This window comes from Lissotriton helveticus, chromosome 3_1 (assembly GCF_964261635.1).
Source record: "Lissotriton helveticus chromosome 3_1, aLisHel1.1, whole genome shotgun sequence".
Lineage (NCBI taxonomy): Eukaryota > Metazoa > Chordata > Amphibia > Caudata > Salamandridae > Lissotriton > Lissotriton helveticus.
In genome coordinates, this window is record NC_136061.1 from 1,806,349,482 (window position 1) to 1,806,362,901 (window position 13,420).

At 41.2% G+C, this 13,420-nt stretch overlaps 1 protein-coding gene across 1 annotated transcript in view; it reads left to right on the forward strand.

The window, feature by feature from the left end:
* The window catches only part of LOC144824323 (pancreatic secretory granule membrane major glycoprotein GP2-like), a 253,778-nt gene that overhangs the window by 82,927 nt on the left and 157,431 nt on the right, over positions 1-13,420 (forward strand). Inside the window, exons 4-6 of the mRNA XM_078683441.1 lie at positions 28-242; positions 3,519-3,667; positions 8,462-8,707. Of these exons, the coding sequence (XP_078539567.1) occupies positions 28-242; positions 3,519-3,667; positions 8,462-8,707 (610 nt within the window). The remainder of the gene's footprint in view (positions 1-27; positions 243-3,518; positions 3,668-8,461; positions 8,708-13,420) is intronic.

Sequence of the window (13,420 nt, forward strand, 5' to 3'; positions counted from 1 at the left end):
CATTGTAACAGCCCTTCTGCATTGTAGCTGAAAATGACCTGGTTCCAGTGCTCACCTGTGATGACTTCCTGACCATCTCTGTCAGTAAGTGCTTGTTGGAGGCGCTCAGCAGAAGTCCTAATAATTCCTACTTATCGAACCTGGACATGAACTGCACCATGACTTCTTCAATGCTCAATAACATCCGTGTATATTCTTTCGCAATCCCAACCCAGAATGGAATCTGCGGAAATGTGATGGAGGTGAGACTCACAGTGGCTTTATTTGTTTTTCTGTTAATATTTGAACAATTAGAGGTAGAGTTGGAGATCTTTTACAGACAGCTCATCTCCTCGATCATGGAAAGCAATATTAATAATAGTAAAACTTATAACACTTTTGTAGTGCACTATACCATTTGCCTTGTCTATAGGTGCTGATAACAGCTGCCAAATATAACCCAATTCAACGGTACTTGTTTTTATCGATCTCAGAAGAGTGAAAGGAAGAGCCCACTCACTGGGATTCGAAACTATGACCTACAGGGTTACACGCATATCTCCACAAGGGATCCATTAGCCAATTGAGTTAATGTGCCAGCTTTTAAGGATAACACTGTGTAAATTAATAATGTCAAAGGTTACAACGGCGGACTCTTAGCCCTGCCCCTCATGCTAGTTCCAATAAATCTTGGTCCTATGCAAAACTCCCCAGCGCCAGGCATTGCATGGCGCCTCTGTGCTCCAGATCCAAACTTCATTACTACAAATAGGGGTGCGCCAGGCAATGAAGTCCAATAGACTGTAGGTAGTATCAAAAAAGTTTTTAATTTGTAATTTTATACAGAATTTAAGTGGTAAGAAAAGCTCAGCCAACATGTTTCATTTCCTCTAGGGGAACTTCATCAGGGCTTAGAAGTTTATTCGTTAGTTTTCAATGACGGAGCCCTCGGAGTACTTACAGGCATAGTAAGGCCTGCATGCTGCAACCGCTAACATGTTAGCTCCCAAAGCTCGGTGCATCTTGCCTCTGATACCTTGGTTTATTCTACCTCACTCAGTTCAGTGTACAGAGCAATCCCTTGGTCCTACTCCCTTACCTCGGTGCATCCAGCAATCCTTTGGCTCTACTCCATGAGCTCAGTGCGTATTTTCATCCTTTGATACTTACTCTTCATCTTCATATTGCCAGCTCGTGAAAGTAGTGCTTTAAATGGGCCGGTACTGTCCGGTATGGAGTACCAGCACTTTTTTATTTTGAGAGGGAGGCTACCGGCACTTCTCCAGAGAAATGCTATGCTTTTAATTGGAGAGTACCGGCACTTCTCAGAAAGAAGCAGGTACTCTGGTACAGATTACCTCTACTTCTATTTTTCCATTTAAAGCACTGCTTGAAAGTATCTCACCTAATGGCTGCCCCAGGCCGGCTCTGTACCATGGCTGGTATGGTATGGCACCCTAATTCATATGCTGGATGTTTAGACAAATCCTGTATAGTGCCTTTGGACATGGAACTGACTTGGCCTGACCATAGTTTGTGTATCAAGTTATCATTTGCCAGCATCATCAGGACCTAGCTGTAAGTTTTCATGAAAATCTTTGATTAGATTTTTGAATTTAACATGACCATCTGTCTGGTGGACAAGCTTTTCTAGATGACTTCAGAGCTTTTGGTTGGAAACAGACCAGTGTCCTACACTGGTTGCCTTCAACTGGGAGGCATCATGTTATGGCCCAGTAGACCTCAAGGTTGCATCCAGCCTGAAGCTGATGCGGGATACCCGGGGATAGTTTTGATTCAGAAGACCCAGTTACTAAAACGCAGTACTTAACTTCAAATCTTCTTTGCACTAGCAGCTACCGTAGTTTGTACTAAACTGGTGTATAAGCCCCCAATTCTTTATCTCAAAGACAAGTCTACTTTGCCATTCTACACTGTCTGGAGTCTCTTCCTCTCACAAGCAGGAAGTTGAGGAGTGTCAAAATCCATGCCAAAATATCAGGATAGTCAATAAATATGTAGTTCACACCAATATAGATTTCTGGTACATACATTTATCTTATGGCTAACCTGAACATCTAGCAAAGCCCAGATTAACGTTGTCTACCTCTTTTTCTTCCTTTACTCTCAAGATACTCATTTGGGATGCAACAACACTGCCTCAATTAGTTTAAATACCAGCAAACCAAACTGTCTAAAATTTGCATCTGGTAACGGTCGTATTGCGAGTGTACTATTGCGAGTACTGTAATGCTGTTGTAATAGAATACCTGTGGTGCATCAAGTTTTAAATTACTACTTGAGAGACTGTTGCGTTCAGTCCTAGCTTTTTGGATAAACAAAATCTCATAGTGTGGAATATGGAATATCGTACAAACACCATTTCTTCCTGTGACTCTTCATTCTCAGTGGAAATTGCAAGCGCTCATGTGGTAAGAGTATTTCCCCGATAGTTTAATCGCTGAGTTCTAGTATGGCATTTGTGGACTCAACCTGTGTTGTGTACTTTTCTCCACCATCTAACCAGAGTCCATTTTGTCTGCAAATAGCTCTGCCCAATAATACTATAGATGGGTAAAAACTGTACCTTTTTATCAAGGGTGCATTTCCAGTGACTCGAGTAATTGTGTCTTTGTTGCACTGCCTTGTGTGTTCATAGTAAAAGAGATGAGACTGAGAATTCCTGAAGTTAGCAGGGGACATTCAACTTTTTCAACAGGATAACATTGGCCAAAGGGAGCTATAATATTTGAGTTATATTGTGTTACAGTGTGGACACTAGAATTGTGTTTTGACCATATTGCGGCCCTGAAAGGTGTCTTTCTTGAGTGATTCAATATTCATTATTCTAACTGCCCTTCAAAGAGTTTATTGAGCATAATAATTTGTGTGATTCCCTACCTGATATCTAAACCCTGTATCACTTCCTGGAGAAGACCTTGGCTGCTCACCCTCACTACAACCACGGAGCCAGGTGCTCAAAAGTAACTTGGTCATCCACTTGGAGTACAACAGTGTCTGCTTGGAATCACCACAGGTGTGCCTGCCACAGGTCCCAGAGGAAAGGCTTCACATCAATCAATCAATCAATCAGGTTTCTTATAAAGCATGACTACTCACCCATAGGGGTCTCAAGGCGCTGAGTGGGGGAAGGGGATCGGATTTGTGGTTCCGTCGAAGAACCAGGTCCTCACACAGTATTCCCTTCTTGCGGAATAGTAAATGTGATTTATCATGTAAGCCTGCCCAACCTGTGTGCAGTGCACAGTTTAGAGAGTGGTGTTTTTTGAAATATGTCTATAAGGGGCTAAGTCAAGGCCATATAAGTAATTTAGTTCCACTGTGTTTCATTGTATGCCTGCCAATCTATTTTACCTGGATGTCTTGAAAAACTGGCATGGATGTATTACTCAGGGATTGATGGATTCAGCCTGTGCAGCGGGCACTGGAAGGCAGGTGTGCTTCCTACATCTGGGAAGTTTAAATCAGGTGCATCAATGTTTGTAGAAAAATATTGAATCATGTAACTTTGTTTCCAGATTAATGGCGACCAAAAGACTTTCTCAAATATCCTTCACATCCCGTCGCAGACCAATGGATTGCTGAATGTGCCGTTCTCTTGTACATATACGTCGGGTGCACAGAATGGCACGGCCCTCGTGGATTATCCCCCCACACCTCCTGGGAAGTAAGTTGGCATATGAGCACATGAAAGTATCCCAATGGCAGTGTGGAAGTGAGAGGAAAGTGTTTCATTACACCTAAAGTGTATGGAGAGAGAAAATACTTTTGAGTGCCTACAAACTTGCCGACATTGTGAGACCAATCAGAGTTCAGATATTTTAATGTTTCAAAATCACCGTAAATGACATCCCATAGGTTTTAGCCCGCTGATGACTTCCCGGTCAGTCACATCCAGTGTTGGTAAGTAGAGGTATGGAGCAGGATCCCGATTCCAGCAGCTGTTTCTGGGATGGGTCTGGGATTTGTCACATCCTGTTAAATATTCTGAGTTTGTCCTGGTGTCATTTTCCAATATCGGTACACAGTTCAGCAGCACCTGCATATGTCTGCATTCAGTTCTGTGCAACAACCTGCAGACAAGTTCTTATTTTCACTTCTAGTCAAGAACAAACAAAGGCCTGATTTAATCGGCGATCAGCACTTCTTTTGTGCAAGTATCACTCTGGCCGGACCCTACCTGAAACCTATTATCTAGATGCTGATGCAATGGAAGAAAACAAAGGCACACAGCTTATCATTTCACTAGCACTTTAGAGAAACTATGACTTGGAGGCAGGCTTTTGGCTTTGTTCAGCCCCCGTATGTAAGAGATGTGCATGCACTGTAAGAATGCAAGATTTGTCTGTGTTTATCAGTAGTTATACAGATAATTATTTCAATGGCCACCTATTCATTTCTTTTTATTTCGTTTTTTAATAGCACTACTTATCCCGGTGTGGGGTGTCAAAGTGTTTATATCAAACACAGAGACACAATAAAAGTGTGTAAATCAATGCACAGAGAATGTACAAGAATTAGACAGTGAGGGTTAAAAGTGGGTTGTAATATGTTAGAACGCATTCCGTTGTAATGCATACCTACTATGAATATGCCTTTACCATGCATACCATTACAACGAATGTCGTTGTAAAAGCATGCATGTTAAGAGCATATTTGTGGTAAAGGTTTTTCCTGACCCGTCCCAAACTTCTAAAACCGGCCCCCTGTGGACCTCCTACCGCGCCCATCAGTCCTTTTTGAAAGAAATACCCCTGCCCTATCCCCTGCGTGACCCCCGCCCTGGCCCTCAACCCTTCTAACAAAGTACCCTCCCCTGCCCTGAACCCTAAAAACCGACCCCTGCGCGTCGACCCCCCAACTCTGGCCACCAGCACCCCTTAAAACTAGCCCTCCAGTGAGCCCTAGAAGCAGACCCCTACCTTCCCAGCCTGAAAAAATAAATGAATTTATTTAAAATCCCCCTTACCTTTCCACAACATTACCTCTCTAGCTTCTCTAAGGTGCGGCATACATTATACAGAGGAAGCAGAAGGGTCTGTTTCCTCTAATTATGCTGATAGCCTCATCCACCCTTACCACACACATACCTTTACCACACATACCTTTAAAACGTAATTTGTTGGAAAGGTATGTGTGGTAAAGGCTATGCATGGTAATCGTCCACCCCCTTACCACACGCATACCTTTACCATGCATACCTTTACAATACGTTAAAGCATGAGTGGTTAAACTTATAAGGTGTAGGAATCATACATTTTCATATTTTTAGACATTATATGTTAAGAGTAAACATACAGGAGAAAGACAAAGTCAGGATATAAAATGTAATGCAGTGATTGGACTTGTCTGTGCTAACAAGAATTAATTAATTCCCAGAGGAGCCCTTCTTTACAATCTTAGAATAATGACAGATTGAGAAAAAACATAAGGATCTAACGCCATTGTTTACAGTTTGCATGCAGCTCTTTAATGCAGATAAATAGATCTCTGTGCTATATTAGAAAGATTGCAACTTATTAACTGGAAGTAACAACATGATCTCAGTGGCAAAAGGAGTAGCCCACAGACCTATCTACATAAGATACAAATCTATGATCTGTATTACATGAAGAGCTTTGCAGAAGGCACATTAACACTCTATGCTACATTATAAGCAAAAACTGTTATTGGATAAACCACACAACTCTCCCAGAACTGAATTCATCACCAGAGTTATTTTGCCACTATTATAATCCCTCAAAATTGCTAGGCACAGATAGATCTCTGCAGCAGGTGTCTTAACCATTTAAGATATTTAAAAACAGCCTCTTTGTGACCAATTAATTCAGCTAGAACATACTCACTGTCACATTTGTCCTTGTTGCCAGTTTCTTTGCAGTAGATTTTTTTTAATGTATAAATTGACTGTCAGGCTCTGCATTTCAAGCTCCTCCCCTCGTGACTCAGCCCCCTTTTCTTTGACACACCTTGACCACTAACTTATGGATTTCCAGAAAACATTTTTTCCAGTTCCGGCACTGGTCACATCGTGTGACATCAGACTAAATGACTTTCAAACCAGACGACATAATGAGATACTTTTGAGGGCGCTGGCTAGCTTTAACCTCATCAACGCCCAACTTCACCAACAAATATGTCAATGCAGTGCAGTATTGTCGAGGGTTGTCTACCTGCTCGGGAAGCAGAGGATTACCTCATAACATGTTCAATCCCTAGCTTCCCCAAAAGCAGTCGGATATCTGGAATTCATCTGTTGGCTGAATTTGGCTGAAACCCTGTAGCCTCTGTCCTAAACATATCCCCTTGGCATGCAGGTGCTTCACCTGCAGCTGCGTTGAATGTGAGGCCTGTTTTCAGTGTTGTGAAACCCTCTGCTGAATCCTTACCCTAAAATCCCTAATCTTCTGTTAAATAAATATGTCCAGAACTAACAATGAATCAAATGCTGTTTATTTAAGATTTATGTAAATAGACCAACACCGCATCAGGAACTCAGCACAGCTGCTGCATCGAGTCTCTTGCTGCTTCAACTGATCACCGATGACACCTGGAGATTCCAAGTGTCATCATTGATGTGAATAGAGAACAGCTCGTGACATTAAAGTGCAACAACACTTTAAACATAAACACAACATCTTCCACAAGCAGTTTCCCCTGCTGGCATAATGAGCATTAATTCACTAAAATATCTCAAAGTGGACCTCTTGCCCATCCTTAATGCCCCAACAGCTTCTCTCTTTGCTGCTTAAGCGTTCCATGACTGGCACATGGGTTGAAGCCCCCTGAAAGTAATCAGGCCCCCTGGAACCTTGTTTATTTTGTGCCCCTGCCTTCGTAGCCCCTCAGATTTGGAGCTTCAAGGGCACTGCCATAGTGTCAGGAATACCAAAGGAAAAGTCAGGGATAGCAGCTACCGGTAGCTAGTCCTGTAAGATGTCCATGGATGGCACCCAATACTCTGTCCACTATCATATACCTAAGCTAAAGCCTAGTCAAGATCAAGACATTTTACATTGGAAAATCAGCATGTTTCACAGCTCCTTGATAGAATCAAATAGGCAGCATTACATAACCGATGCACTGGAAGTTCAGTTGTGCATGATCATTCACACCAATCACCCACACAAAATCTACTCGTGAAAGCAGGGCGTTTTATCACTGGTCTGTTGATGTAAATGTTGGTACAAACAACAGTGCAGTGGTGCAGAACCAGTGGACCTGATTTTTGTCTCAACTGGAAGTGAAAAGGGGTTTGTATGGGTTGGGAGGGCGGCACAGTCCATCAATGATGAATGTTAAGAGACTTCACAATATGACGATCGTGAGGCCAGAAAAAAGAGGGTTGTAAATGGTGCCTCAGAGAAGACGAAGTTCTCTCTCGCGGTCAAATTATGTTGTTGATTAGGGATGACAGAGAGTTTGGGGTCTTTGCGGTGTTGTGTGTGCGTCTGTGTGTATGTATGTACATGAGTGAAAGACTGTCGACCTTGATACTGCAGAGATCTTTATATTTAGGATGGAGTGGAATAGTGTCCAGGGATGATGTTTCAAATTGATGAGGATGATTCCGAGACGTCTGAGTCCTTCCTGCATAATATTGTTGATCTTTTCTTTTTTATTTAAGGGCACAGTTACTAGTGCATATTTATGGGCAAAGGATGCAGAGACAGACAATATAGGGTTGTGATGGCTGTCGAGGTTTTTATATAGAAATCACATCTAGGGAGTATCGTTAGAACCTACAGTAATAATCATGGGTGACATTGCTTACTGATTGGAGTACAATTGAGGATATACTGATGTACTACATGGGACGATGCCGCTGATTTGAAGTACTGTTTGGGATGAAGTGGTTGCTTGGTTTATTGGCCTATAAAATAATAGTGATTTTATTCAGTGATTGAACTTAAAACAGAGGATTGATAAACTAATTGGGATCATGATGATGATTTTCCCAGCTGCTATAATGATTGTGGTTTGGTGTATCAATTTGAATCATCAAGGTAAGTATATTTAATCGGATAATAATTGTGACTTCACATATATATTTGGATAATTGTAGTGTTTTAATTGCTTAGGAAAAAAATGGAATTTCGTTTTTAGATGGGACACTTAAGGTGACCTTGTGTGGTGGTTGTGATAATGATAGATAGATGTTTGGTGGCAGATTTGAGTGATTTAGTTTCATAATTAGAATTTGGTCATGGTTGGGAACGCAGATTTGGATTATCATGGTGGCTTTCCATACTGACTGAAATAAAAATTATGTTTGGTTTACTGATTAGAGTAGTGGGTGTGATCTGGTTCCTCAATTAGGGCAAACATGGTGGTGTGGTACACTGCTTGGGATACATATAGTGGTTTAATATGTGGATAGATGGTGTGGTATATTTAATACCTGTAAATGTATTTGAAGGTGATTTATCCTTTTAATTACAAACCTTTTTTTAATCTTCAGTCGAATAGATTTGGCCATCAACGATACCGGCTCAATTCTCACCATCATGACTGCATATTCTGATTCATCATACGCCAGACCCATTGACAAGGATAATTATGAAGTCGCTGCGGGATCAACATTGTATTTTGGGATAATTTCAGACTTTCTGGACTCTGAAACATTTGTCCTAAGAGCAGAAAATTGCTTTGCTGGTCCAACATCCAACTCGGCGAGTAGTGAGAAGGTGCTGCTGATTTCAGGCGGGTGAGTTCATCGTAAGTGCTGTGTTGTCCTCACAAAGAGGCCCCAAGGATATATCTGCAAATATCTCTGTAGAATACTGATTTCCAGATCCATATATAACTTGTATTGTTGAATGCATACGGTAACTAAGCACCCAATACATTTAATATTATTGAAAGTCAATAGGTCACACCAGTAAACAACAAGAAATACCGCAGTAAGTAAAGTTTAGAAACATGATAAATGAGATAGCTCACACATCAAGCTTCCATGGAGTTTTCCTATTACAGCAGGATGGAGGCGTCTCCCTTCCAGCCCTGTTGACAAATGTTCTGAAAGAACCAAATTCACTGCACTGACAGAAACACACTGACTCCTTAGAAGATTCCACAGCACGACTTACACTGAAGATATGGGGCATGAGTGGTTAATGAGTCACTTCATGAGGCCGATGCTATGGGCGAAGTCTCACAAGTGGTGACTGATGACTGACAAAGTCTCTCATAGTGCCCCAAGTTAGGTTTGTAGATTTCTTATTTTTAGGTCTGACATTAAACAACACCTTTTGATTTTATAAAATGATATGCATAATATACTTGCTTATATGGCTTTCAGCCAACCCTCTCCATACATTGATATGTTATTGAGTCATTCGCATTTTTCTGCCACCCACTTCAGAATGCACCATGGAGCAATTGGTCAGCCTACTCCAGCCAATGGCCACTTCACCTGACTGACAGCACTGTGCCCTTTCACAAGGAGCATATCCACACACTAAGTAGGTCTCTTAAGTAGGACTGCAATGGCAAGGCGTGAAACCAAAAAATATGTTTGTTTTTGGCCAATGTTTTTTAAATTAATGAAGGCCTAGAATCTTCCCTAACAATAAAGTTTTAAATGTTAGTGATGTTAAACTGTTCAATTAATTTCTATATATATATTGTTTTAATTTAATTTGAAGTTACATTTTTTTTTTATTAAATGTGTTTAAGTTTTTATATTTTATATATATATATATATATATATATATATATATATATATATATATATATATATATATATATATATATATATAATATTAAATGTAATACATTTTTAAAAATCATTTCAATGTTAATTACATTTACATATATATATATATATATATATATACCTAGTTAATTATTTTTAATATTTTTCACCATGATATTCTTGTAGTTATTTTTCTTGTACTTTATACAGCAAGTATGTAAAATCAATATTTGTGCCATCAATATTTTTACCACAATATTTTTGTATTGAGATATTTAGTACCCTGATATTATGTCATCTAACCTGGGCTTCTATTGGAATTCTATAACGCATATTAGCAAACCAATTTTAACGAAGTTCTTGCTAATATGCCCCCATATTCATTTAATCCAAAAAGGAGATAACTGTATCAATTACCAACTTTCTCCCTTCAGCTCAGAGGCAAGGTAGACTTTGTAAGCTCTTCAAAAGGGAGTAATATAAACCAGTTTCGTTACAGATGGACACATTCATTTTTGTTAAGCACAGGGAGATTAGGTGATTGCCCAGAATCATAGGCTGTTGAGCATGATTGCCTAGGCTCAAACCCAGTTCCCCAGCTTCGAGGTCGACCACTTTAGCCGTAAGGCTACATCCTGTGACAAAAGCATTAGAGTGGATTGAAGTGAATCAAGGTTTAGAATGTTGAGTTTGTAGTACCATGCAGAAGAATAAAGGCGAGTTATACTAACCTCCACGTGTGGAGTAGTCATTGGCGAGAACCCAGACTGGAGAGGGCACTACACATCTCAGGAGCTGTTCAAAGCTAAAACTGTAGAAACTGTCAGGGAAAGTTTAGGGGGTCGAGAAATCTCCTGAGAAAACAATCACAAAGGGCCCAATTCACAAATGTAAACTGAGATGAAAGTCTAACTTTACTTTAGTAAAGTTCGACTTTTGCCTCGGTTTTGGTATCAGTTAAACTTAAGACCAAAACTTAAGTTTAACTGAGACAAAAGTCTAATTTTACTACTAATAAATGCCCTTTTTGAATACTGAAAGTCGTAAAGTTAGACTTTCATCTCAATTCACTGGAACAACACATGAAGAATATGGACTCCTTCTAGTAAAGAAATAGACAACTTCAAGCCACATCTGGTGGATAACTTGCTGCCAATTGAGGGTAACACTTCTCTCATCCGCACTTACAGACTTCCAGTAGGAGACAGGAGGCCTGAAGTGTGATGGGTAACACTGTGATGCCAGAGCTGGGGACCCTAGCAATGCTGGATGAACATTGGATGGCAGACAATGCGTTCTGTGGAAGCTGCCATGTACTGAAATTTCAGGACCTGTCTTGAGATTTTGGAGCTCAAAAGAATCCTCAAGAGAGAACTGTACAGCTGGTGTTTGTGCTTCCTCCTCATTACTGATAGTATTTCACAGAGAAAAGGTTTATTCTTTTATACAAAGAAAGGTGGGTAACACATTTGCTTTCTTTTTTTTGTGTCCTCATTCACCTTTAACCCTCTTGGTAAAACCAACCGCCTATTCGTAGCCTTACTGATTGAGCTCAGGAGTCTTTAGCATTCTTTTTTTATAAACCTTTATTTTTGTTGTAGGGAGTACATGAATATTGTCTGCCCTAAAAAGAAACAATATCATCGTACAATCTCCAAAGCTATATACGGGTTAAACCTTGTCACACGGCCCTTCAGCCCACATCCCAGAGGCCGGGCGGCATAGCTTTAATCAATCCCAGTTGCAATTCGCATATTCATCCATTCGGGCATTTCAAGTCTTGATAGATCCCTACATTTTATACTTTTATCCCCTCCCTCCCCCCCCCAACTATGTTCTGTAAAACCAAGAAAACAGTCCCCAACTTGGAGCTTGCCACATCGTGTTGAGGTTCCGTGACGATTTTACTCGTGTTTGTAACATTGTCGTAAATACATAATTTTGGTATCAGCGGACCGCAAATGATCCATTTAGTATATCCTGGTGTTTTCGCTATGCTACGAGCAAGAGCACTCCAGTTACAAACACATTTCTGTCCTACCCATGGCATCCATCTTAGGACACGGAAGCCATTTTGTATTCCTTGCCCTCACATAGTCAATGGACACACAATGACCTCTTTTCATTTAAGGACACGTAGGCTTTAGCCGGCGATTCACCTTGCGAGTGACACGTGCACCTTAGGCCAGCAACGCTGTGGTAGCATGACTCGGCAAGAGCTGCCTCCCCAGCCTGAGGCCAGTCCTGCTATACTGGTTCTTGTGTTCGTTGGCCTGATCATGATTAGGCGGCCGAAGCTGGTAACCGTGCCCATTTACGACCCACAAACATCTCTTATCCTGTCTTTTTATCTTCCACACCTGGCTCTGCTCTTTTCCTTCTGGGCCTTTATTAGGGGGAGGTAACGAAATTTACGATGAGGCGGTCCGGGTCTTGAATGAAGAATTGACATAGGATTATGATGGACTAGTGGGAACCCCTCATTCGTAATGTTTTGACATCAGATACTGTTGACGATTCCTGTGCAACGCCAAATATTTATTGTTTAAGACACGAATGTTTAGAACTGTGGTAACATGTAAAGAATTTGCCCCGAGCAGAATATTTAGTATATAAGGAACAACCCTCTTTGTACAAATTGAACAGGCTCCTAGACACTGCCCGTGTGCAGTTTCTGTGACTTCTGTGTCCCTGCAGTAATAAACCTTTGGTCTTTGACGCCACCATCGAGAAGCCCGTGTTTCTGTTTGTTTTGTGCACCGAGACAGGTGGAACTCCGGGGTCTTCGGGTGTTATCCCTGACACCTCTGGACGGAACCAAAAAGTCCAGAACTCCAATTGGCGCCCAACGTGGGGCGACGTCATTCGGTACCGGTCCAAAAGCCTGAAGAGTTCGAGGAGCTTCGTGTGAAGATTTCAGAGGGAGGCGCCCCACTTCATCGATCCCGGCATATCGCAAAAGTGGCCCCGACGTTCTCTTCCACGAGGGTTCCCGTTCAGACGGCTGCAGTGGTCCGTTGCCTTGACCGTCGCCCTGTCTTGGACCCGAGGTGCAGTCCTTAGTACGGCGAGACGTGACGGGTTTCTCCTTGGTGACGTCTTCAGTACCTCAGTTAAGTATTTTGTGAGGGTTGCTCCTGTTTGGATAATCCTTTTAGTTCTCAGTTCAGTTCAGTTCTGTAAGATTATCACTGGTTATTCTGGTTACGATAATCATTCTGTTCAGTTCAGGTATCGATACATTTATCAGTTCTGGTAGGCCTAAGTTCTTGGTTCGAGTGCGCATCTTTTCTGTTTGTGTCTTGTTTGTTTTGTGTTCCGGATTATAAAATGGTAAGTCGGAAAAATTGTATGTTGTCTTGTTTTAGTTGCAACAGTGATTCCCAGTTGGAGGACTCGTGTTTGGTTCCTCCGATTGGAACTCCCCTTTATGATCTATATTGCAAATTTGGTGTGGGCCCTATCTCTTATAATGAGGTATGGATCCGCTTCACAGAGAAAGATGGTGTCCTTAGTTGGCCACTACATGGTAGTTTTGAACCTGAAGTTCTCGATAATCTAGAAAGAAGGTTGTTTAAGAAGAAAGCCCGGCCGGCAATGTTTGATTCTTTCTGTTATTGGCGAAAAGAATCTAAACAGAGAGAAATTAAAAAGTTGAAGAAAGAACAGAAAGAGCAAGAGTTGACTTTAGAACAGTCTGCTAGGCAGCTGCAACTCAACGAG